Source organism: Piliocolobus tephrosceles, chromosome 13, assembly GCF_002776525.5.
Source record: "Piliocolobus tephrosceles isolate RC106 chromosome 13, ASM277652v3, whole genome shotgun sequence".
NCBI lineage: Eukaryota > Metazoa > Chordata > Mammalia > Primates > Cercopithecidae > Piliocolobus > Piliocolobus tephrosceles.
This window is the reverse complement of record NC_045446.1, coordinates 7,627,409-7,652,092: the sequence shown is the minus strand read 5'-3', so window position 1 is coordinate 7,652,092 and position 24,684 is coordinate 7,627,409. Positions and strand designations below refer to the sequence as shown.

At 53.1% G+C, this 24,684-nt stretch overlaps 2 protein-coding genes across 6 annotated transcripts in view; one reads left to right on the top strand and one right to left on the bottom strand.

The window, feature by feature from the left end:
* The window catches only part of LOC111533669 (pyruvate carboxylase, mitochondrial-like), a 1,148,173-nt gene that overhangs the window by 672,062 nt on the left and 451,427 nt on the right, over nucleotides 1-24,684 (bottom strand). The gene's annotated exons all lie outside the window — the stretch shown is intronic.
* DPP3 (dipeptidyl peptidase 3) overlaps nucleotides 232-24,684 on the top strand; it is a 30,754-nt gene continuing 6,301 nt past the window's right edge. Inside the window, exons 1-17 of one of the 5 annotated variants that reach the window (XM_026447664.2) lie at nucleotides 232-2,311; nucleotides 4,018-4,292; nucleotides 6,984-7,073; nucleotides 8,330-8,467; nucleotides 9,060-9,134; nucleotides 9,702-9,795; nucleotides 13,017-13,147; nucleotides 13,260-13,390; nucleotides 13,464-13,545; nucleotides 14,141-14,228; nucleotides 14,488-14,682; nucleotides 14,840-14,952; nucleotides 15,314-15,406; nucleotides 16,883-16,945; nucleotides 17,047-17,171; nucleotides 17,312-17,432; nucleotides 18,783-18,962. In XM_026447664.2, coding sequence (XP_026303449.1) covers nucleotides 2,260-2,311; nucleotides 4,018-4,292; nucleotides 6,984-7,073; nucleotides 8,330-8,467; nucleotides 9,060-9,134; nucleotides 9,702-9,795; nucleotides 13,017-13,147; nucleotides 13,260-13,390; nucleotides 13,464-13,545; nucleotides 14,141-14,228; nucleotides 14,488-14,682; nucleotides 14,840-14,952; nucleotides 15,314-15,406; nucleotides 16,883-16,945; nucleotides 17,047-17,171; nucleotides 17,312-17,432; nucleotides 18,783-18,962 — 2,046 coding nt within the window. In that variant the 5' untranslated portion in view covers nucleotides 232-2,259. Of the gene's footprint in view, nucleotides 2,312-2,986; nucleotides 3,094-4,014; nucleotides 4,293-6,983; nucleotides 7,074-8,329; nucleotides 8,468-9,059; nucleotides 9,135-9,701; nucleotides 9,796-13,016; nucleotides 13,148-13,259; nucleotides 13,391-13,463; nucleotides 13,546-14,140; nucleotides 14,229-14,487; nucleotides 14,683-14,839; nucleotides 14,953-15,313; nucleotides 15,407-16,882; nucleotides 16,946-17,046; nucleotides 17,172-17,311; nucleotides 17,433-18,782; nucleotides 18,963-24,684 lie in introns of those variants that run through there. The other 4 variants (XM_026447663.2, XM_026447665.1, XM_026447667.1 and 1 more) reach the window with 4 other exon arrangements.

Genomic DNA, 24,684 nt, shown 5'->3' with positions numbered 1-24,684 from the left:
CGCAGGGGAAAATTTTTTTTTTTTTTTTGAGACCGAGTCTTGCTCTGTCGCCCAGGTTGGAGTGCATTGGCGTGATCTCGGCTCACTGCAAGCTCCGCCTCCCAGGTTCACGCCATTCTCCTGCCTCAGCCTCCCGAGTAGCTGGGACTACAGGCGCCTGCCACCTCGCCCGGCTAATTTTTTGTATTTTTAGTAGAGATGGGGTTTCACCGTGTTAGCCAAGATGGTCTCCATCTCCTGACCTCATGATCCGCCCACCTCGGCCTCCCAAAGTGCTGGGATTACAGGCTTGAGCCACCGCGCCTGGCCTAGGCAGGGGAACATTCTGATCCCATTTCCAGTGGGGAACCTCAGACCCTAGGAGGAGAGACCAGCAAAGGGCACCACCCTAGATGCTGGGGAGGACTCAGAGGTATTGGTGGATGGGGTCAGACAGCCCTGGTCTTGTCCCAGCTCTGCCTTTGCCAGCTCTTAGAGCCTCAGCTTCCTCAATGCTAAAGGGGATAACAGTCGCTACCTCACCAGGTGGTTGTGAATGTATGGAGGGCACCTGTAACACAGTTGATTCGTGTTGGTCCTCACCGACCCCTTTTTCATTCCCACGGGGAACAGCCAAGGCTGGGGAGTTCCGACTCCGGTGATAGACTGCTCCATGTGAGTGACTGTGTGTGTGTATCTGTGTGTTGGGGTCAGGGACACCTGAACTGTGTGGTGGTATAGGAGTCAGTGAACCTCTTAGCCTCAGTTTCCCTATCTGTACAATGGGTAAAGTGATGATACCTCAGGATTTTTGCAAGAATTAAATGACGTCCTCCATGCCAAACTGGTAGCAAGGGACCTCAGGACATGCTCATGTTATCTGTGATCATAAAAATGTGATCACGTGGCTTGATTGGGGGTTCCGAGAGTACTGGGATCTTTTCCTTGCCTGAGCTGTCCCCTTCTGGCAGTGGACAGCACTACCTCCCTTACCTGAGTACATTTCAACTTCACCTGTCAGCCAACTTTATACCCATTTTAAAGACAATGAAAATGGAGGCACAGGAAAGAAGAGGGGTGACTTTCCTGAGGACACTGACCAACTGGTTGAACTTCATATAACAAGTCATCATCAAAGCTAACAGCTTGTTAACACTTGTGTCAAGCAGGGCCTTGGGCACCTTTGTGGGTGAGAAACTGGTGTCTATGGTAAGCAGACGCTGCCTGGCCTAGACACGGGCGTGGCAAGGAGACTGTGTGGAATTTCAGTACCCAAACGCCCCTCACCCTGTGCAACTATAGGGAGCGGCACTGCAGCCAACACATCACAACTTACAATATCCCTTGAATTGGATTCAATTATTAGCCTGGTTTTCCGGTTTATAAAGCCAAGACTCCCAGACAACCTCGCTCCACCCCCAGTCTGACCCTGGGCTCTCACCGCTACTCCCCACTAGGCCTAGGCCCTTCCACATGCCCCACCCAGACCGTGGTTTTGTGAGTCCGTCCAGACCTGTAAAAGTGGACTGCAGGCCCGCCTCTGCTCTGGACTCCCTTTCGGGGCTGCCGGAGGCTTTCTCATCCATCAGGCATTTGACAAGCCCCAGGAAACTGCCAGCCTGTTTGTGCTAAGGAAACTGAGGCTCGGCAATGTTTAGCGGCTACTTCCAGGCCCGTGGCGGGTGGGTGGTGATACAGTGAAGCACTCGAGGCGCTTCTCCGCGCCCCAACACGGGTGAGACCACCTCAGCCCTGGCCCAAGCCCACTCGACCGTAGCCTCGATTCCCGGCACCGAGAGCTTTGCAACTTCCAAGTCTCCACTCCCAGGCCCCGAGTCCGGAGAGTCAGGGGGGGCCACATTACTCCTATTGTGTAGGTTCCCACCTGCAAGAGTTAGGTCGGGGCTTCTGGGGTGAAACCCCAAAGGAAAGCGGGATCGGGACTGGGGGAGAGGGATCGGGACTGGGGGAGGGGGATTCCCAAGTCCCTGACACCTGCGCCGGGTCGGCCTGGGCTTGGTGACCTCGTCAGTCCCGTTTGCCGGGACTAGGCCGCGGCCAGGCCGGGCACAGAGGTACCCGGTCCGGCGCGTGTGGGGCCTGCAGACAAAAGGCCGAGCCCGCAGGGCCAATCCGCGCACCACCCCGTAGCGACTGGGGGCGGGAGCCGGAGAGCCGAGAAGCTCGTCTCGGCGCATCTATTGGCTGGTATTGACGCCCATCCGGACCCCGAGGCCAGGCAGTTGGCCAAGGGGGGCGGGGTTTGCAGAGCCCCAATGAATGGGGGAGCCGGAAGCAGGAAGTGAGTTTGCGAACGGAGCAGCTGCTGCAGGTGAGGCGCGGCGCCTGGGTTTTGGGGATCCCAGTGTGTCATCCCGGGGGACCAAGGCGAATCTGTACTGAGCGCAAAATAATTCCCTTTCTGCCCACTCTCCAGTACCTCCTCCAAATTCACCCCGCCCTCGAGGCCAAGGAGCACTCCGGGGAGCAAAGAGTTAACAGCCCTTTCCGAATCTTGAGGCTGTGCTATTGGGGCGGAGCTTCTGGAGTCCGGGGCTGGGCGGGGAGGCTGGAAACTCTGTCCTAGCCGGGAAGGGGCGTGGCGGGGAGAATGCCCCGGGTTGGGGAATCCCCGGGTTCCAACAGGGCTGTCAGAATTTCAGTAAATTGTTGGCCTTTCCAAGCCTCGGTTTCCCTATCTGTAAAGTGGGTTTTCTTCTGGTTGTAACTTCCGGTTGTAACTTCTGTGGCTTCCCTGGCGGAGCACAGGGAGAGAGTAGGAGAATGGAGGGCCGAGGAAAGGCGGTTAGAGGGATGAGAATGGGACAGGTGCAAGGAAAGTCATTTATTGCTGTGAATATTTTCCGTACAGGCGACCTCATCTGATTAGCGCACCCACCTGGTAATACTGAGGTTATTCCCTCTTTTACAGAGGAGGAAACGGAGGTGCAGAAAAGTAAAGCAATGGAAGTCTGGGGCCGAATCCTGGCTAAAGGCCGAGCCTTTCCAGCTGGCGGCCTGGAACTTTATCCTTGTGAGCCCAGTGGAAAGTGTGAAGAATTCTGAACAAAGGCCAGGCGCAGCACCTGTAATCTCAGCACTTGGGAGGCCGAGGCAAGCGGATCGCTTGAGGCCAGGGGTTCAAGACCAGCCTGGACAAAATAGCGAGACCCCCACCCCCGGCTCTACCAAAAATGCAAAAAATTAGCTGGGCGTGGTGATGCACGCCTGTAGTCCCAGCTACTTTGGAGGCTGAGGCAGGAGAATCACTTGAAGTCGGGAGGCGGAGGTTACTGTGAGTCAGGATCATGCCACTTCACTTCAGCCTGGGCAACAAAGTGAGACTCCATCTCAATAAAAGAATACTGAACAAGGAAGCAGGGAGGGGCCTGGGCTGGGAGCCTAGAGATGAGGATCTCTGCTGCTGATGTCTCCATTGTGGGATTAGGCAAGGCTCTGAGCCTCGGTTTCCCCATCTGTAATACTAGGTAGTTAGGTCAATCTATTTTTTTTTTGAGATGGAGTCTCACTCTGTCGCCCAGGCTGGAGTGCAATGGTACGAGGCTCACTGCAGCCTCCACCTCCTGGGTTCAAGTGATTCTCCTGCCTCAGCCTTCCCAGTAGCTGAGATTACAGGCGCCCGCCACCACGCCTGGCTAATTTTTGTATTTTTAGTAGAGAGGAGGTTTCACCACATTGGTCAGGCTGGTCTTGAACTCTTGACCTCAGGTGATCCACCCACCTCGGCCTCCCAAAGTGCTAGGATTACAGGTGTGAGCCTCCGTGCCTGACCTTAGAATCAATCTTTAACGTTTAGGGACTACAGGCCAAATATGGTCCACCAGTGTATTTTGTGACCCCTTGGGTGAGTCATCTGACCTCTGAGCCTCAGTTAGCATATCTGGTGAATGGGTACAATAGTGTTCCCTTCCATGTGGGCTTTTGGGAGTATTAAATGAGATTATAAGAGTTCAGAGCCAGGTATGCAATTGGTATGGGGTAAACGACAGCTGTGATGACAGTGATGGTTCTCAGCAGGGCCCATGGCGGACACCCAGTACATCCTGCCCAATGACATCGGCGTGTCTAGCCTGGACTGCCGTGAGGCCTTCCGCCTGCTGTCACCCACAGAGCGCCTCTATGCCCACCACCTGTCCCGTGCTGCCTGGTACGGAGGCCTGGCTGTGCTGCTTCAGACCTCCCCCGAGGCCCCCTACATCTATGCTCTGCTCAGCCGCCTCTTCCGCGCGCAGGACCCCGACCAGCTGCGCCAACATGCCCTGGCTGAGGGCCTTACCGAGGAGGAGTATCAGGTTAGTTCTCTTGGGCCAACCTGCATTTCCTGAGTGGCATCTGGGTGTGAAAGACCAGGATACAAATGTCTGTCTCTTTCAAGGGGTAGGTGGAGGATTAGACCAAAGGTTACAAATTCAGACACTTCCCCTCTCTGGAGCCTCAGTCTTCTCATCTGTAAAATATGCATGTGGGGTGTCTGTACCTCTTAGTGTTGTGATGACCCACTTACAACAGTGCCTGACTTCAAGATAAATGATGGCTGCTGTGATCATAACAAAAGAAACTGTGGTGGAGAGTCAGGGAAGGAGAGGAAAGAGTCCAGAGTAGGTATCAGGAGGTCTGAATTCAGGACCAGTTCTTCTCTACCACACTATGTGGCCCTGGGCAGAATGTCTGCCTGTCCCTTGGTTTTTGTTTTTGGACGTATTGGCCAGGTAATACACGAATTCTTAGTGCATTGCAGCAATGCAGAAAGACGCAAAAAACACAAAGATCACTCATTCTGTGCCCTCCTCAGAGGTAACCCACTGAGGCTGGTACAGCCTTTTCTTTCTCTCTTTTTTTTTGTCACAGAGTCTTATTCTGTCACCCAGCCTGGAGTGCAGTGGCACAATCTTGGCTCACTGCAAACCTCTACCTCCCAGGTTCAAGCATTTCTCATGCCTCAGCCTCCCAAGTAGCTAGAACTACAGGTATGTGCCACCACGCCGGGCTAATTTTTGTATTTTTAGTAGAGATGGGTTTTCACCATGTTGCCCAGGCTGGTCTTGAACTCCTGGCCTCAAGTGATCCACTTGCCTTAACCTCCCAAAGTGCTGGGATTACAGGCGTGAACCACCATGCCTGGTCTTGGTTACAGCCTTTTCAATCCCGTCTGTGTATTACATACCTATATGTGTATATGCATGGTGAATCAGTTCCTTATTTTCTCTTTTATAGAAATGAGATGATGTTCTTTTCCTGCTTTGTGTCCTGCTTTTTCCATTGAATGCCATGTCTTGGAGAACTTGGAGAATGGGGTACATTTAAATGTACCTCATTCTTTTTTATTGACTGTGACGTATTCCACAGCAGGGTACACTATAATCAATTTAATCTTTATTTCTGGACATTTAGCTTGTCCTGTTTTTCTTACAAACAGTGCCATGGTGAGCATACTTGTGCATACATGTGAGGCAGATCTGTTTCTAGAAGGAGAACTACTGGGTCAAGGGCTCTGTACATTTACAATTGACTGATTCTGTTAAATCATCTTTTAAAAAACTTTCACTGCGTTATATTCCCACCAAGAGTGTACAAGAATACGGCTTGTTTTTCTATATGGGAAATGAAGGGATTGGATTGTTTCTCTCTGAGCCGACATGCTGTTTATTCTACCTCTTTTGAAGTCTAGGCATGCACTTCCCATCTTGAGCCTTGGCTTACTCATTAAAAGAGCTAATATCTGTGGAAATATTTATAAACAGAAAGGTGCAACCCAAGCATTAGTATTTTCAGGGAAATTCTTTTTTTTTTTTTTTTTTTTTTTTGAGACAGTGTCTCGCTCTGTCACCAGGCTGGAGTGCAGTGGCATAATCTTGGCTCACTGCAACCTCCACCTCCCTGGTTCAAGCGATTGTCCTGCCTCAGCCTCCAGAGTAACTGGTATTACAGGCACGCACCACCACACCCAGCTAATTTTTGTATTTTTAGTAGAGACAGGGTTTTACCATGTTGGCCAGGATGGTCTCAATCTCCTGACCTCGTGATCTGCCCGCCTCGGCCTCCCAGAGTGCTTGGGATTACAGGTGTGGGCGCCAGCCATTCAGGGAAATTCATGTTTGCAAGTGGCAGAAACCCAGCTCCAATTGGCTTACGTGAAAAGGAGAATTGTTGGGTTACATGATTGAAAAGTCCAGGCCTGAGGAAGTTTCAGGCATGGCTGGACTCAGGGACTCAGTGCTACCACTGGGATGCAGTCTTCATCTCTCAGCTTGCTTGCTTTTCTTGCTCCCAGAGGGGAGCTCCAGGGGTTCCAGGCCTGATGATCCCTGGCGTACACAGGCTCTTTGCCAATGGGAAATGTCCTTGGGAAATGTCCTGGGTAGCGCTCTGAAGCCAGCTTGAGCCTTGTGCCCATCCTGTAGCCAAGGATGGTGGTTTCTCAGACTGGCCAAGCCAGCTTACATGCCCAACGCTGGGGCTGGGGGAAGGGATATCCCCCACCCCCCAACCCACAAAAGGAGGATTGAGGTCTTGTTACCAGAGGAAGATCTAGGGCCAGCAGAAGCCATAGAATAGATAGATGATTAAGGCCCCTCTGGCTCTAACATGTGATGCTTCCGAGGCCAGCGGCCTGACAGGTCAGAGGCTGAGGACAGGCTCCCAGGAGAAAGAGGGAGGTGGTGCTGGAACTGGGCCTTAAAGGACACAGTAGTCTCAGGTGGCTGAGAGGGTGCTGGGGTGGAGAGGGCAAAGGCAGACGAACACCTGGGTGTGTTTGGGAACTGCCCAGAAGATCAGTTAGGCCAGACAGCGGGGATGTGAAAATGGGTCTGTGAAAGTGAGTGTGGGCCAGACTGGGGCTTCCCAGGACCTGGGTCCTGCCTGCACATTTCCCAGCCTCACCCACACTGGCTCTGCTGGGGCATTCGCATCTCGGGAGGGAGTGTTGCTGGGGTCAGGGAGGCTGTGCTTCCTGGGTCTCTGATGCCTGTCTACCCCCTCAGGCGTTCCTGGTCTATGCTGCGGGTGTTTACTCCAACATGGGCAACTACAAGTCCTTTGGTGACACCAAGTTTGTTCCCAACTTGCCCAAGGTGAGCCAAGGGAGGGTTGGGGAAGGTGGGGATGGGGGCTGGTGGGGTAGGGGTGGAGAATGCAGTAGAAGGAGCCCCAACTGGAGTGTCAGAAGCCCTGAGCAGAACATGGACCCTGTCGCTGCCACCCTGCATGACTGTGAGTGTCACCAACCTCACTGGGTGCTGTGGCCTCTTTATGTATAAAGGAAAAGCACAGCTCTCCCTGGCTGCTGATCTGCAGGCCGAACGAGGGCGAGATGTGAAAGTGTTCTGTGAACTTTCAGATGCTCTCAAAAATGGAGCTTCTTGGTCATCACCAGGAACAGTGGGAAATACTGGGCTGGGGGCATCCCTCCCAGGATTATGAGGCTTGAGCCTATCTAGGGCAGAGGTGGTTCTTACAGCAGGTATAAGAGCTGGGACTTTAACATGCACACAAGTCACTTGGCGGTCATGCTGACATGCAGCATCTGATTCAGCAGGTCTGTGGTGGACCCAAGATTTGACATTTTTTCTTTGATACAGGGTCTTGCTCTGTCACCCAAGCTGAAGTGCAGTGGTATGATCATGACTCACTTCAGCATCAACCTCCTGGACTCAAGTGGTCCTCCTGGCTTAGCCTCCCAAGTAGTTGGGAATATGGGTGTGCAGCACCATACCAGCTAAATTTTCTTTTCTTTTCTTTTCTTTTTTTGAGATAGGGTCTCACTGTCACTCAGGCTGAAGGGCAGTGGCACGGATACAGCTCACTGCAACCTCAACTTCCTAGGCTCAAGTGATCCTCCTCAGCTTCCAGAGTAACTGGTACCACAGATGCCTGCCACTGTGACGCCTGGCTAATTGTTTAAAATTTTTTGTAGTGACAGAATCCCACTGTGTTACCCAAGCTGGTCTTGAACTCCTGGGCTCAAGCAATTCTCACACCTTGGCCTCCCAAAATGCTAGGATTACAGGCATGAGCCGCTGCGTCTGTCCTAATTTTTTTTTATTCTTTGTAGAGATGGGGGTCTCTCTATGTTGCCTAGGCTTGTCTTGAACTCCTGGCCTCAAGTATCTCTCCCTCCTCTGCCTCCCAAAGTGCTGGGATTATAGGCATGAGCCACCACACATGGAGGCTTGACATTTCTCAGGCCCTGCCAGTGCTGTGGGTCCACGGACCACACGACGAGCCAAATCTCTTAGACCATGGGAGAAGAGATTGGGAGTGGATAGGGAGGCTCTGGAAGGCAGGTTTGGGTGGTGTGACTGGGCCATTGGCTTCCCTTTCCCTGTAGGAAAAGCTGGAACAGGTGATCCTAGGGAGTGAGGCCGCTCAGCAGCACCCCGAAGAAGTCAAGGGCCTCTGGCAGACCTGTGGGGAGCTTATGTTCTCTCTGGAGCCAAGGCTTCGACACCTTGGACTGGGGAAGGAGGTGAGGCCCCTGACTCCCCCAAGGGGACAGGGAGCGGAGGGAATTCTTCGAGGCCACCCGGTAAGGAGGGAAGGACAGGGGATGGGGAGGCAGTGGGCTCTGCCTCACACTCCTGAGGCAATGCTGCTCCCCACTGCAGGCCTCAGTTTTGTCATCTGTAGAATGGTAAGCAGGTTGGGTCAAATGCTTTCTGAATGCCCTCCCAGATCTGACATTCTGCACACAGGATGCCATGTGCTGATGGAGGGAAGGAGAGGAAGGCTGGAGGTGGAGGGAGCTGAGGAGGGGACAGCACGGAAGGAGGGGGGTCCCAGGTTTCCCACCTCTGGAGGCCGCATCCGTTGCATGGGATGAGGACCTTGGGAAGCCTTAGGGGTGGGCCAGCCTGAGAGAGGCATGGGCAGGGCTGCAGGAAAGCTGGAAATTAGCATCTGTTTGTTTGTTTTACAACTTTTTCCCCCGGAAGCAGATGGAGGGGTAAGCTGTAGAGGCTGCTGGAAGGAGGGAGGGGCAGGAAGCCTGGGAAGATGACGTCCCTGCAGCCCTGACCTTGGCAACTCCTCTTTCTCATGTCCCTTCTCTTCCCCAACAGGGAATCACCACCTATTTCTCTGGGAATTGTACCATGGAAGATGCCAAATTGGCCCAGGACTTTCTGGACTCACAGGTTTGGGGTTGGGGAGCTCAAGGTAGCATAGGTTTGATGGAGTTCCTAGTCCCAGCCCCCTCACAACTGGTGACCACTCCTGGGTCTCTGCTTGACTACTCCCTGCTAACTAGGGAAGGCACCACCCCTGCCCACCCCAGGCTGTAGAGCCTGATGACAGCCTCAAGGCTGGGTGAGGAACCAGGACCTCAGGCCACAGGGGTGTGAGGCTCTGGGGTCCACGTGTCAGTGGCGCTCCCAGCTTAGCCACTCACCAGCCGTGTGATCAGTTTCCATGTCTGTGAAGTGGTACCCACCTCCGGTAGCCCTGGGTTCGCAGAGGCCATGCAGTGCCTGGTGTAGTGGTTGGAGTCAGTGCTTAGTAGAAGTGCACAGTGTCCCGAGCAGAGCAGGAGAGTTGGCCCTGGGCTGCCCACTCCCACTCTCTCCCGCTCCTCCCAGCCAACCTGGAAGGCCCAGCCTGCTTTGCCTCCATGCCTTCTCCCCGGCGGGTGACCCATTTTCCTTCCTCCCACCCCACTGCCCTCTCCAGACCTCACTCTCAACCCCTGCCCTGGTCTCTTCTAGAACCTCAGTGCCTACAACACCCGGCTCTTCAAAGAGGTTGATGGAGAAGGGAAGCCCCACTACGAGGTGCGGCTGGCTTCTGTGCTTGGCTCAGGTGAGCTTAGCCCCAGGCTTCCCTTCTGCTCCCTCCCAGGCATTTCCGGACCTGGGTGGCTCAGGTCCTGCCAGCCCTGCCACTCCCGCACAAAGAGGATCCTTCTCTCCCAGGAGTTTCTACATAAGGCCTGGGAATGGCTCTAGTTTCTCTATATCAGTCCCCTATGTGTCTGTGAACCAATCCCTAAGGGCTGGCAAGGGACAGGTCTCTGATTGGCTCAACCTGGTCTCAAGCCTACCCTGGAGTCAGGTGATGAGGTTGGCCCTTCAGGCCAGGCGTGGCGGCTCACACCTGTAATCCCAGCACTTTGGGAGGCTGAGGCAGGTGAATTACCTAAGGTCGGGAGTTTGAGACCAGCCTGGCCAACATGGTGAAACCCCATCTCTACTAAAAATATAGAAATTAGCCAGGCATGGTGGCATGCGCCTGTAATTCCAGCTACTTGGGAGGCTGAGGCAGGAGAATCGCTTGAACCCAGGAGGCAGAGGTTGCAGTGAGCCAAGATCTCACCACTGCACTCCAGCCTGGGTGACAGAGCAAAGCTCCAGGTCAAAAAAAGAGGCTGGCCCATTCCAAACCAACTGCACTTGGGGCAGTAGTAGTGGGACCTGGGGTGATATTCTGAAGGGGAAATTGGGGTCCATTCCCAGGAGAGAGGAAATAGTGTGGACAAAAGTGTCCAGGCCTTTATGAAGACCTTTGCCACCTGGCTCTTTGTTCCCCACCTGCACCCCAGCCCCTGCTTCATCTCCACATCCTCCCACTCAGACTCTGTGCTCTGGCCATGCTCAACAGCATCCAGTTCTCACGGACCCTCTCTAGGTCTTTTTGTTTTTGTTTTTGTTTTTTGAGACAGAGTCTTGCTGTATCGCCCAGGCTGGAGCGCCCAGGCTAGAGTGCAGTGGTGCGACCTTGGTTCACTGCAACCTCTGCCTCCCGGGTTCAAGCGATTCTCCTGCCTCAGCCTCCAGAGTAGCTGGGATTGCAGGCGCCCATCACCACACCTGGCTAATTTTTGTATTTTTAGTAGAGACGAGGTTTTGCCGTTTGGCCATGCTGGCCCTAAACTCCTGACCTCAGGTGATCCGCCTGCCTCTCGGCCTTCCAGTGTGCTGGATTATAGGCGGGAGCCACCGCGCCTGGCCCCATCCAGGTCTTCGCACAATCCATTCCCCACTTCCCATGCGGAACCCCCTCCAGCCTCTCCTTGTCCCCTGGACACCTCCTCCCCATCCTCTAGGCCATGCATGGACATTGCCTTCCCCAGGACCTTTCCCTATCTTCCCATAACTGAGTCCATGCCCTTCTCTCTTCCCATCGGCACACTCAGTAGCTTCCCTGACTACAAGCTCCGCGAGAGAAGGGCCTGTGTGTTTCATCCACTGTTGTCTCCCCGGTGCCCAGCGCTTGGTGGATCTGAGCTTCCACCAGGGAGATGATGGCAGATGTGCGTTCAGAGGAACAGGAGTTGATCTCACTGGAATATAAGCTGGGCTTATACTTACACTGCAGGATGCAGTGTCAGGCAGTGGTTGAATGTGGCCCTGGAGCCGGGCTGCCTGAGTGGGTCATTATCTATTGCTGTGGAACAAATGCTCCCCAAATGTAGTGATACAAAACCGCCTTTTCATGCTCATGGACACTGGGTCAGGAATGCAGGTAGAGCACAGCAGGAACAGCCAGTTGCTGGGTGACCGTGTCTGGGGCCTCAGCTGGGAAGACTCGACAGCTTAGGGCTGCAAGCATCCCCAGGCTTGTTGGCTCACACGCAGGTGCTGGCTGCTGGCTGGAACCCAGCTGCACTGTTGACTAAAACACCTCACATGGTACCCTCCTATTGTTTGTGGTAGCTGGGCTCCCAGAGTGAGCCTCCCAGGAGAGCCAGGCGGAAGCCTGCTCACCTTGTGTGACCTGGCCTCAGCACATGGTGTTCCTGCTGCTGAAGTCACAGCCTTCCTGGTTTCAGGAGGAGGGAACACATCCCACATCTCCATGGGCAAAGTCACAGTTGAGCTGGACATGATGGCTCATACCTGTAATCCCAGCTACTCAGGAGGCGGAGCCAGGAGGATCGCTGGAGCCCAGGAGTCTGAGATCAGCTCAGCAACCTTGCAAGATCCTATCTCAAATTAAAAAAAAAAAAAAAAAAAAAAGACGTAAGACAGGAAGTGTTGTGGCTGTTTTTGCTTGTTTGTTTTTATATAGCCTTGAAGTATATTTTATTGATCAGAGACAACAAGGAAAATACAATAGTGTGTAAGCATCCCATTGCTTCTGTAACAAATTGCCACAAATTTAGTGGCACAAAACAACATGAACTTATTACAGTTGCAGGGGTCCAGAGTCTAAAAGCAAGGCTGGGCCGCATTCATTTTGGAGTCTCAGGAGGAACCTGCCCCCGCTTGCCTTTTCCAGGTTCTGGAATGCTGCCCAGCCCCCCAACTTCACTCCACCTCCCTTCTGCTATCGTCATAGCTCCTCTTCCCAGTCACCCTCTTGTCTCCCCGTGGGACTGTTGATTACGTTTGGGATGTGGCTGTCTTTTTAAATCCAATCTGCTACTTGCTATCCACGTAAGCTCTCGATGCCTTAGTTTCCCATCAGTGAAATGGAGATGATAATTTCTGCCTCCCCGCAGAGTTGGAGTGAGGCTTAAAGGAGTTAACACATGGAAAGCACATGTTATGTGATACATATATTTTTGTTTTTTAGTTTTTGGGGTTTTTTTGTTTTCGTTTTTGTTTTTGTTTTTTTGAGCTGGAGTCTCTCTCTGTTGCCCAGGCTGGAGTGCAGCAGCGCGATCTCAGCTCACTGCAACCTGTGTCTCCTGGGTTCAAGCGATTTTCCTGCCTCAGCCTCCTGAGTAGCTGGGATTACAGGTGCCCGCCACCACGCCCAGCTAATTTTGTATTTTGAGTAGAGACGGGATTTCACCATGTTGGCCAGGCTGGTCACAAACTCCAGAACTCAGGCAATCTGCCCGCCTTGGCCTCCCAAAGTGCTGGGATTACAGGTGTGAGCCACCGTGCCCAGCTGATATATATATTTTGGAAGACGAGAGTTTATACTCGTGTCTGTTGGCTACAGGGAGCCGTTGAAGATCTTAAAGTGAAAGAGTGCTATGGGGAAAAGTTGGCTGAGGTGTCTTACTCCGGCCTTTTCTCTGAGGGATGCCTCTTACTCCGGCCTTTTCTCTGAGTGACACCTTCTTTCCCCAGAGCCTTCCCTGGACTCTGAGATGACTTCCAAGCTGAAGAGCTACGAATTCCGGGGAAGCCCTTTCCAGGTGACCCGAGGGGACTATGCGCCCATCCTCCAGAAGGTGGTGGAGCAGCTGGAGAAAGCCAAGGTTGGACTGGCTGGGGGCTGATGGGTGCGGGCTGAGGAGCCCTCTGGGCAGCAAAGCTGGTGTGGAGGTGGGTTGACCTCACACAAGGCTGACCGACTCCTGCTCACCTCAGGTGTATGCAGCCAACAGCCACCAGGGGCAGATGCTGGCCCAGTATATAGAGAGCTTCACCCAGGGCTCCATCGAGGCCCACAAGAGGGGCTCCCGCTTCTGGATCCAGGACAAAGGCCCCATCGTGGAGAGGTGAGGCGCCAGCTCCACCCCACCCGCCCCCTCCTGCCCACCCCTCCTCCACCTCTGCCCTTCTCTCCCCCAGTTACATCGGGTTCATCGAGAGCTACCGTGACCCCTTTGGTTCCCGAGGAGAATTTGAAGGTAACTCCCTCGGGGAGGAGGAGGTCAGTCACAGTTCCTTCCCCCACATCCAAGTCCACATTTCCAGTGTCCCCTGATGGTTCTCCCCACTCCCACTCAGCCATAACCATAACAATAACAACAGCCATGGTAAATAAACACCATTTACAGTGTATGGGGCACTGTTGTAAGAAGCTTAGCTATATTAACTAATTTAGAGTTCATCACCCCATGAGGATGTTTATCCTCACTTAACAGGTGTGAGCACTGAGGCCAGTTGGGGGGTGACCTGGAAACTCTGGCTCTGAACTACTTTGCTGTGCTGCCTCTGGTGTCTGGTCAGGGCACAGGCTCCAGGTAGACACGTGCCTCCTAAGCCCAGCTTCACCACTCCCAGGCTGTGTGACCTTGGGCCAAATAGCCTGACCTCAGCACCAGTGCGGTTCGGATGCAGACTGCTGCACTCAGTGGCTGGAAGCAGGATGGACATTGTGACTGGACCTGACCCGGGGCTGTCAGCCCAGGCTGGTAGCAGGCTGCCTTGGCCCCCAACCCCTTCCCTAGAGGACCCACCTGTGCAAGGCAGGGCATCCAGCCTGAGGATTCAGCCACTTCTCTGACTGCCCTAATCCTCCCCAGCCACTGGATGTAGAAGAGTCTGAGCATCTGCCTGCTAAAGCCAGAGAGATTAGTCTGGGAGGAGAGCACACAGCCTGCTGGGGCTCAGGTGAGCCCCTAGACCCAGGCCCAGGGAGAAGGGGCAGGCGGCCCAGGGGCCTGAGCGGGAGACAGGTTTGTGCAGTTGCAGCTTTCCTGTCCGGGTTCTGACCTAGTAGGGCCCAGACCTGGGTCACTGCTGTCCCCAGCTGCCAGCCCAGGGTGACTGCATACAGTAGGCATTCAGTACATGCGTGATGGCTGGAGTAGGGTGAAGTGAGAGCCCTCCTGGAACCCTGCCAAGCCACAGCTCCCTCCCTCCCCTGCAGGTTTCGTAGCTGTGGTGAACAAGGCCATGAGCGCCAAGTTTGAGCGGCTAGTGGCAAGTGCAGAGCAGCTGCTGAAGGAGCTGCCCTGGCCCCCAGCCTTTGAGAAGGACAAGTTCCTCACCCCCGACTTCACCTCCCTGGATGTTCTCACCTTTGCTGGCTCTGGCATCCCTGCTGGCATCAACATCCCCAACTGTAAGTGTCGGCAGGCCCAGCTCCCGAGCCCCAGAAGCCTCCTTTTAGAGTCGCCCCTCCCTCTCCACACACACACTCTCCACAAACCGCCCTGTGCCTCTTGTCTGTGACCTTTGACCCTTGCCTCTTCTTCCTGGTCCTTCTCCGCCTTCTCCAGACGATGACCTGAGGCAGACGGAAGGCTTTAAGAATGTGTCCCTGGGGAATGTGCTGGCTGTGGCCTACGCCACGCAGCGGGAGAAGCTCACCTTTCTGGAGGAGGATGACAAGGTGGGTGCCAGCAGTTGGAGAGTCGGGGCTGGGCCTCACTTTCCTCAGCGGACTCGGGAAGGCAAACAACCCAGAGCAGTAGAGGGGAAAGCACACAGCTTCCGTCCTGGCTCTGCCACTTCCCAACCACGTGACCGTGTGAACTTTGGAGCCTCGGTTTCCTCTCGGGTCACACTAGGGAGGCATCCCTCCCTTCCTCCTGGGTTGTTGCAAGGATGAGATGGGCTGTGGGGTGGAGCACAGTTGGCCTTTACCAAGTACATGCACTGAGATGGGCCCATGGCCCAGGGGAGGGGAGGCCGACAGGCTCTGTGGCCAGGGCTGGCCAGTGGACAGCGCAGGTCTCTGCTTGTCTTGGCAGGATCTGTACATCCTCTGGAAGGGGCCCTCCTTCGATGTGCAAGTAGGCCTGCATGAGCTGCTGGGCCATGGCAGCGGCAAGCTCTTCGTACAGGTAAGAAGGCAGCAGCCAGCCCAGGCACCCCAGCCCACAGCTCCACTCCCCACAACCTGCCCTACCCAGTGGTGAAGCTGCTCTAGGCTCTGCCCTCAGGGGCTGTGGGTTGGGTGGGGAAAACGGCCCCTTAAGCAGAAAAGACCCTGTCTTGCCCTTCCTCAAGATGTCCCAGGAGCTCAGATGCCTGGGTGTAGAGCCTGGGTGTAGAGGGCCCTCCAGGACAGTTCAGCTGCTGTTCCTCACATCAGGAGGAGTTGCTTGGCTCAGGCTAAGGAAGCACACCATAAAGGCATGGCTCCAGCAGCCCCAGGACAGACACTGGGGATGGGGGCGTCTCTGGGTGCTCCCATCTGAGGCAGCAGTGCTATCTTTGTTTCCGCTGCTGTTCCCTGGAGCCTGGGCTTTTCCAGGGATCGTAGGGAGCCACTTCTCCCCAGAGCAACCCCTTCTTGCCAGCCAGCCAGAGTGACTGGAGTCCCCTCCACACCTACCCAGGGAATATGGAAACACAGACAACGTTTTATGGGGGGCCGAAAAGCTGATGTAGACCCCCAGCATGGAGATGACCAGAAGTGGGGTGGGGTGTGGCCCCTCCCTTCCGAGGGTGGGGTTCTTGGTGGGCCCTGCTTCTTGGAGTGTGGGGCTGCTTCCCTGGATGGGGAAGGGCTAGAACCGGGCCCTGGGGCCAGGAGGATGCGCAGAACAGCTGCTGAGGCAGCAGGCTGGCGAAACGCCTTGTCCAGACTTTATCCAAGCTGTGTGTGGCCTTGGATAAGTCAGCTCCTTCACCAAGCCTCAGTTGGCCCATCTGTAAAATGAGATTCCTGACCCCTGTTGTGTGGGCTGTTGTGAGGAGTAAAGGTGAAGACAGTAAGCCCTGACACACAGTAGGTCCTCAGCAAACAGGTATTAGTGTTGAGAGACAGTGTCCACGGAGGTTGTGTGCTCTGACTCCAGTTTGGGGCTCTTAGGCTCCAAGCCTCAGTTTCCTCATCTGTGAAGTGGGATAATAGTAGCACTGTCCTCGGAAGATGGTTGTGAGGGTTAAACGGACGCTGCATGAAAGACGCGTGGCATGCAGTGGGAGTGGCAATGCCAGGAACCGGACCAGAAGCCTGTGGTGGGCACAGCTGGGCTCTCTGGCCCACCCACTGCAGCATCTCCTACTGGGGTCTGGAGACACCAGATCTGGGTCCTCACAGGACTTGGGGCAAGTTCCTCGACTGTCTGGCCCTCGGTTCTCCTCTCTGTGCGGTGGGGTAGGCATCTCTGGTTTTCACGTTCCTGATGGCTCTGAGGAGGCAGCCAGCATCACAGGGCTCAGGGCTGTGCAGGCATCAGTGTGTGGACGGACCTGCTGCTCCTGCATTCCCGCTTGCCTTCCTGAGCCACTCTCTGGGCCTGTGGATTCTGGTGCTGGAGGCCTGGATCCAGCTGGGGGTGCCTTTCCCTCACCCACCCTGTGTTCTGCAGGATGAAAAAGGAGCATTCAACTTTGACCAGGAGACAGTGATCAACCCAGAGACGGGCGAGCAGGTGAGGGAGGCCTCAGTGGAGCCCCAGGGTACTGGGAGGGTGGGCACAGGTGGGGTGCGGCACTGGCCACCCTAAGCCTGACAGTGGAGCTCTTTTTCCAGATTCAGAGCTGGTATCGGAGCGGGGAGACCTGGGACAGCAAGTTCAGCACCATCGCCTCCAGCTACGAAGAGTGCCGGGCTGAGAGCGTGGGCCTCTACCTCTGTCTCCACCCGGAAGTGCTGGAGTAAGAGCAGCAAGGCCGAGGGGTGGGCTGTCCCGGTGCAGTGGCCAGCCCTGGGGGCATGGAGGGTGGGTGGTGGCGGCCGGTGGAATGGGGACAGGGCAGCCTCTGACCATCCTGCCACCTGCCTGCCCCTCTCACAGGATCTTTGGCTTTGAGGGGGCTGATGCGGAGGACGTGATCTACGTGAACTGGCTCAACATGGTTCGGGCCGGGCTGCTCGCTCTGGAGTTCTACACACCTGAGGCCTCCAACTGGCGACAGGTGGGGCCTGGGTGGGGCCCCCAGGAGGTGGAAGGGAGCCTGCAGTGGGCGCCAAGATCAGGGTGCAAGGATGGGACTGCTGTACCTTTAAGGCAGACGAACAGGGTTTAATGCCAGACTCCACTGTTTGGGGGGCAAGTCACATCACTCTCATGAGCTCCAGAGTTCCTCTCTGTGAAGTGGGAGTAGGACTCTGCCCGGGCACCATTTCACAGTGAATCAGATGAGGTGATTTTATTAGGACTCCTCGCAGTTGATGCACTCTGTGCCACACGCAATTCTAAGCGCCCTCCATGAATTCACTACACCAGGAGGTAGATGCTGTTGTTATCCTCATTTTAGAGAAGAGGAAGTTGAGGCACAAGGAGATGAAGCAACTTGCTACTAAGTGGCAGAGCCAGGATTTGCATCTATACGGTGCCTCCAGGGCCATTTGGTGCCATGGCTCCATTTTGTGTCCTTTGGACATGGGGTAAGTGATAGAAGTTTTTTTTCTTTTTCTTTTTTTTTTTTTTTTTGAGACAGAGTCTCGCTGTGTCACCAGGCTGGAGTGCAGTGGTGTGATCTTGGCTCACTGCAACCTCCGCCTCCTGCGTTCAAGCGATTCCCCTCCCTCAGCCTCCTGAGTAGCTGGGACTACAGGCGCATACCACCACGCCCAGCTAATTTTTTGTATTTTTTAGTAGAGACGGGGTTTCACCGTGTTAGCCAGGATGGTCTCGATCTCTTGACCTCGTGATCCACCCGCCTCAGCCTCCCAAAGTGCTGGGATTACAGGCGTGAGCCACCGCATCCCGCAAGCAATAGAAAGTTTTTGACAAAATCAAATGGGTGTGGTTTGAGGAGGTGATGTGACATCATTCAGGGTACAGAAATGTGGGTCTGAGCTGTGGCTCCTCCTTTATTAGCTGTGTGCCCCTAAGGAAGTCCATCCACTTCTCTGGGCCTCTGTTTTATCATCTGCAAACTGGGGATAATGATGCTTACTTGGTTCCCCTTTTGAGCACAAACAAAGTTGTGGAGGAGAAAGTGTTTGGGGACCCTGGAGAGGGTAGCTGCTGTCCTCAGTGGGGATCTGGAGCAGCAGGGATCACGGTGGGTGACATGGGGAGCATGGGCACCAGGTCCTACCTGGAAATGGCCTCCCTGTCTCCTAGGGCAGCCTGCTCTCTCTGTTAGCAGAGGAAGGAGGAAGCATTTGAGGGGAGGGGAATAAGCAGAAAAGGACCCACAGGGTGGGGGAGAATGACAATAACAGTTGCCAATAAATGAGCAACTGGGACCAAGGACCAAGCCTAGGACCATGCACTTGATACGGGCTACAAATGCTGTCTTTCACCGCCCCGGCAGGCCCATATGCAGGCCCGGTTTGTGATCCTGAGAGTCTTGCTGGAGGCTGGCGAGGGACTCGTTACCATCACTTCCACCACAGGCTCTGATGGGCGCCCAGATGCCCGGGTCCGCCTCGACCGCAGCAAGATCCGGTCTGTGGGCAAGCCTGCTCTAGAGCGCTTCCTGCGGAGACTTCAGGTAAGCAAAGGCCTCTCGCCTGGATGGGCCCCCGCCAACCTCTCCAGGGGCAGAGTGTTACCATGTGCCAGGCACAGAGAATAAGCCGCGAACAGTTTCTTATGCTGCAGTGAGGAAAGGTAGCCAGTAAACATGTGAGCACACCGGGTGCCTCACACCTGTGATCCCAGCACTGTGGGAGGCTGAGGAGGGCAGATCACTTGAGCTCAGGAGTTCGAGACTAGCCTGGGCAACGTGGCAAAACCTCGTCTCTATAAAAAATACAAAAATTAGCCAGGCATGGTAGTGCGTGCCTGTAGTTCAGCTACTCCAGAAGCTGAAGTGGGAGGATCACTTGAGCCTGAGAAGTCGAGGCTACCACTACACTCCAGCCTGGGTGACAGAATGAGACCCTATCTCTGAATAAATAAAAAAAGGAATAAGGACATCTTTTATTTATTTGTTTGTTTGTTTATTTTTGAGACAGAGTTTTGCTCTCGTTGCCCCGGCTGGAGTACAATGGCACGATCTCAGCTCACTGCAACCTCCTTCTCCCAGGTTCAAGTGATTCTCCTGCCTCAACCTCCCGAGTAGCTGGGATTGCAGGCTCCCGCCACCATGCCCGGCTAATTTTTGTGTTTTTAGTAGAGACAGGGTTTCACCATGGTGGCCATGCTGGTCTTGAACTCCTGACCTCAGGTGATCCACCCACCTTGACCTCCCAAAGTGCTGGGATTACAGGTGTGAGGCAACGCGCCCAGCCAGGACATCTTTAAGAATGAAGGACATTTTTAGACAAACAAAAACAGTTTACCATTAACAAACCGTCAGTAACAACACTTCTACAGGATATAATTTAGGAAAAAGAAACAGCCCCAGAGAGGTTGGATAAGCCATAAGAAATACGGCTGAGTGATGCTGAGAGTAAATATACAATATGAACTTTGTATACCAATAAAAATGCTCAATTTAGCTGTGTGTGATGGCTCATGCCTGTAATCCCAGCACTTTGGTAGGCTAGATTCCTTGAGTCTAGGAGTTCAAGACCAGCCTAGGCAACATAGTGAGACCTCATCTCTACAAAAAATTTTAAAAATAGCCAAGTGTGGCTGGGCGCGGCGGCTCATGCCTGTAATCCTGGCACTTTGGGAGGCCGAGGCGGGCAGATCAACTGAGGTTGGGAGTTCGCGACCAGCCTGACCAACATGGAGAAACCTTATCTCTACTAAAAATACAAAATTAGTCGGGTGTGGTGGTGCACAGCTGTAATCCCAGCTACTCAGGAGGCTGAGGCAGGAGAATTGTTTGAACCCAGGAGGTGGAGGTTGTGGTGAGCCAAGATCGGGCCACTGCACTCTAGCCTGGGCAACAAGAGCGAAACTCCCTCTCAAGCCAAGTATGGTGATGCACGCCTGTGGTCGTGGCCACACAGGAGGCTGAGATGGGAGGATTTCTTGAGCATGGGAGGTAGAGGCTGCAGTGAGCCATGATTGCCACTGCACTCTAGCCTGGGCGACAGAGCTAGATTCTGTCTCTAAAAGAAAAAGATAACATATTAATCAAAAGTTACCATAAAGAAGGTGTCAAGTGTTACACTAGGATAGGATATTTACAACACATATGGTTAGTCCTCGCTTATCCACAGTTTTGCTTTCTGCGGCTACAATTAGCTGCAATGAAATACAACAAGATATTTTTAGGCTGGGTATGGTGGTTTACGCCTGTAATCCCAGCACTTTGGGAGGCCCAGACGGGCTGATCACCTGAGGTCAGCAGTGCAAGACAAGCCTGGCCAACATGGCGAAACCTTGTCTCTACTAAAAATACAAAAATTAGCTGGGCATGGTGGCAGGCGCCTGTAATCCCAGCCACTCAGGAGGCTGAGGTATGAGAATCACTTGAATCTGGGAGTTGGAGGTTGCAGCGAGCCAAGATTGCGCCACTGCCCTCCTGTTTGGGTGACACAATGACACACTGCCTCAAAAAGAAAAAAAAGATATTTTGAGAGAGAGGCTGTATTCACCTAACTTTTATTGCATTATTTTGTTACATTTGTTCTATTTTATTAGTAGTTATTGTTAATCTCTTCCTGTGTCTAACTTATAAATTAAACTTTCTCATAGGTGTGTATGTATGGTGAAAAACCAGTGTATATATAGGGCCCTGTACTACATGGTCTTGGAACATATTCTCCATGTATCTGTGGAGAGTACTGTACTAACAACGGGCTCATATCTAAAATACATAAAGAACTTTTCAGCCGAGCACAGTCGCTCACGCCTGTAATCCCAGCACTTTGGGAGGCCGAGGCAGAGGGATCACTTGAGGTCAAGAGTTTGAGACCAGCCTGGACAACATGGTGAAACCCGTCTCTACCAAAAACATAAAAAAATTAGCCGGGCATATTGGCAGGCGCTTGTAATCCCAGCTACTCAGGAGGCTAAGGCAGGAAAATCTCTCAAACCTGCAAGGTGGAGGTTGCAGTGAGCTGAGATCATGCCACTGCACTCCATCCTGGGCAACACAGCGAGACTCTGTTTCAAAAAATAAAGAAAGAAAAAACTTTTTAAAAAAAAAGTGAGGGAGAAAAGATAACCCAACAGAAAGTAAGCAAAAATAAACAGAAGAGGAAAATGAATCGCCCTTGACCAACTAAGGGAAGATGCTCAACCTCATTAGTAATTAGGCAAGCTCGATCTAAGCTGCATAAGTTACAACTGATACCCACCAGCATGACAGAAATTAATAACTTCCAGCATCCACTTAGTAGACTGAGCAATGAGGACTGCCACCCACTGCTTTTGGAAGGCTGAATTACATACGAATTTCAAGAAACAGCAGCATCATCTCCTAAAGTTGTGCATTCCTGTCACCTACACAGAATCAGTTCTGGAAAAACTTGCATCTGTTCATCAGGAGACATACAGGGATGTTCACATCTGCATTATTAGCAAAAAGCACTGGCTGGGTGTGGTGGCTCACGCCTGTAATCCCAGCATTTTGGGAGGCCGAGGCGGGCAGATCACCTGAGGTTAGGAGTTTCAGACCAGCCTGGTTAACATGGTGAAACCCCATCTCTACTAAAAGTACAAAAAGGTCAGGCGCGGGTGGCTCACGCCTGTAATCCCAACACTTTGGGAGGCCGAGGCGGTCAGATCACCTGAGGTTAGGAGTTCAAGACCAGCCAGGCCAACCTGGTGAAACCTCTTCTTTACTAAAAATAAAACATTAGCCGGGTGTGGTGGCATGTGCCTGTAGTCCCAGCTACTCAGGAGGCTGAGGCAGGAGAATCACTTCAACCCGGGAGGTGGAGGTTGCAGTGAGCTGAGATCGTGCCACTGCACTCCAGCCTGGTGACAGCGAGACTCCATCTCCAAAAAAAAAAAAAAAGTACAGTATCAAGGATAGTGGTTTCCTTAGATGGGGGAAGCCACAGAGTGCAGTCAAGCAGAAGCAGCAGAACTAACTCTGAGGTGAGATGGGGGTTGTATGAGTGCCTGTTTTTCTTTTTGGTGTTTTTTTTGTTTTTTTTTTTTTGAGACGGAGTCTCGCTCTGTCGCCCAGGCTGGAGTGCAGTGGCTGGATCTCAGCTCACTGCAAGCTCCGCCTCCCGGGTTTACGCCATTCTCCTGCCTCAGCCTCCCGAGTAGCTGGGACTACAGGCGCTCACCACCTCGCCCGGCTAGCTTTTTGTATTGTATTTTTTAGTAGAGACGGGGTTTCACCGGGTTAGCCAGGATGGTCTTGATCTCCTGACCTCGTGATCTGCCCGTCTCGGCCTCCCAAAGTGCTGGGATTACAGGCTTGAGCCCCCACCCCCGGTCTTGGGGGGTTTTTTTTTTTGTTTTTTTTTTGTTTGTTCGTTTGTTTTTGAGATGGAGTCTCTCTCTGTCGCCCAGGCTGGAGTGCAGTGGCAAGTTCTTGGCTTATTGCAGCCTCAGTCTCCCAGGTTCAAGTGATTCTCCTGCCTCAGCCTCCCAAGTAGCTGGAATTACAGGCACATGCCACGACACCCAGCTAATTTTGTTTGTTTGTTTGTTTTTGAGACGGAGTCTCGCTCTGTCGCCCAGGCTGGAGTGCAGTGGCTGCGATCTCGGCTCACTGCAAGCTCCGCCTCCCAGGCCATTCTCCTGCCTCAGCCTCCCGAGTAGCTGGGACTACAGGCGCCCACCATGGTGCCCAGCTAATTTTTTGTATTTTTAGTAGAGATGGGGTTTCATCATGGTCTTGATCTCCTGACCTCATGATCCGCCCACCTCAGCCTCCCATAGTGCTGGGATTATAGGCATGAGCCACCGTGCCCAGCCTTCTTTTTTTTTTTTTTGAGACAAAGTCTCGCTCTGTCGCCCAGGCTGGAATGCAGTGGTACGATCTCGGCTCACTACAACCTCCGTCCCCCAGGTTCACACCATTCTCCTGCCTCAGCCTTCCGAGTAGCTGGGACTACAGGTGCCTGCCACCATGCCTGGCTAATTTTTTGTATTTTCAGTAGAGACAGCTAAAAGACACCGTGTTAGACAGGATGGTCTCCATCTCCTGCCTTCATGATCCACCCACCTCAGCCTCCCAAAGTGCTGGGATTACAGGCGTGAGCCATTGTGCCTGGCCAAACTTTTTGTATTTTTAATAAAGACGGGGTTTCACATTGTTAGCCAGGATGGCCTCGATCTGCTGATCTCGTGATCCGCCCGCCTCGTTCTCTCAAAGTGCTGGGATTACAGGCATGAGCTACTGCACCCGGCCCCAGTGTCTGTTTTAATATTATTTACGGTATACATACTTTATCTTGTATGTGTAAGAAATGTTTTATTTTATTTATTTATTTTTTTTGAGATGGAGTCTCACTTTGTCACCCAGGCTCGAGTGCAATGGTGCAATCTTGGCTCACCGCAACCTTCACCTCCTGGATTCAAGTGATTCTTCTGCCTCAGCTTCCTGAATAGCTGGGACTACAGGCACCACCATCATACCAGCTAGTTTTTGTATTTTTGTAGAGACAGGGTTTCGCCATGTTGGCCAAGCTGGTCTTAAACTCCTGACCTCAGGTGATCCGCCCGCCTCGGCCTCCCAAAGTGCTGGGATTACAGGTGTGAGCCACCACACCCAACCAGAAATGTTTTATTTTATAAAGGGTAATGGTCATACCTGCCTTGTTTACATGTCAAATGAGACAATCAAATGAGAAACATTAGCTTTAATTTTGTGGGCATTTACTCTGTGCTAATCATTGATCTGTGTTTCTCACTCATTCAGCGCATTAACACTGTGAGAGAGCAGAACTATTCCTGTTTATAGATATTCCTGTTTAGGTATTATTGATAGAGTGGTTTAGTAACTTGTCCGAGGTTACACGGCCTGTGACGGGGCCCAGCATTTTGCAGGGTGTCTTAGTCCGTTTTGTGCTGTTTTAACACACCAAAATACCAGAGGCTGGGTGATTTATAAAGAACAGAAATTGGCCAGGTGTGGTGGCTCACGCCTGTAATCCCAGCACTTTGGGAGGCCAGGGCAGGGTAGATCACGAGGTCAAGAGATGGAGACCAGCCTGGCTAACACAGTGAAACCCCATCTTTACTAAAAATACAAAAAATTAGCTGGACGTGGTGGCATGTGCCTGTAGTCCCAGCTACTCGGGAGGCTGAGATAGGAGAATTGCTTGAACCCGGGAGGCGGATGTTGCAGTGAGCCAAGATTGTTCCATTGCACTCCAGCCTGGGTGACAGAGCGAGACTGTCTCAAAAAA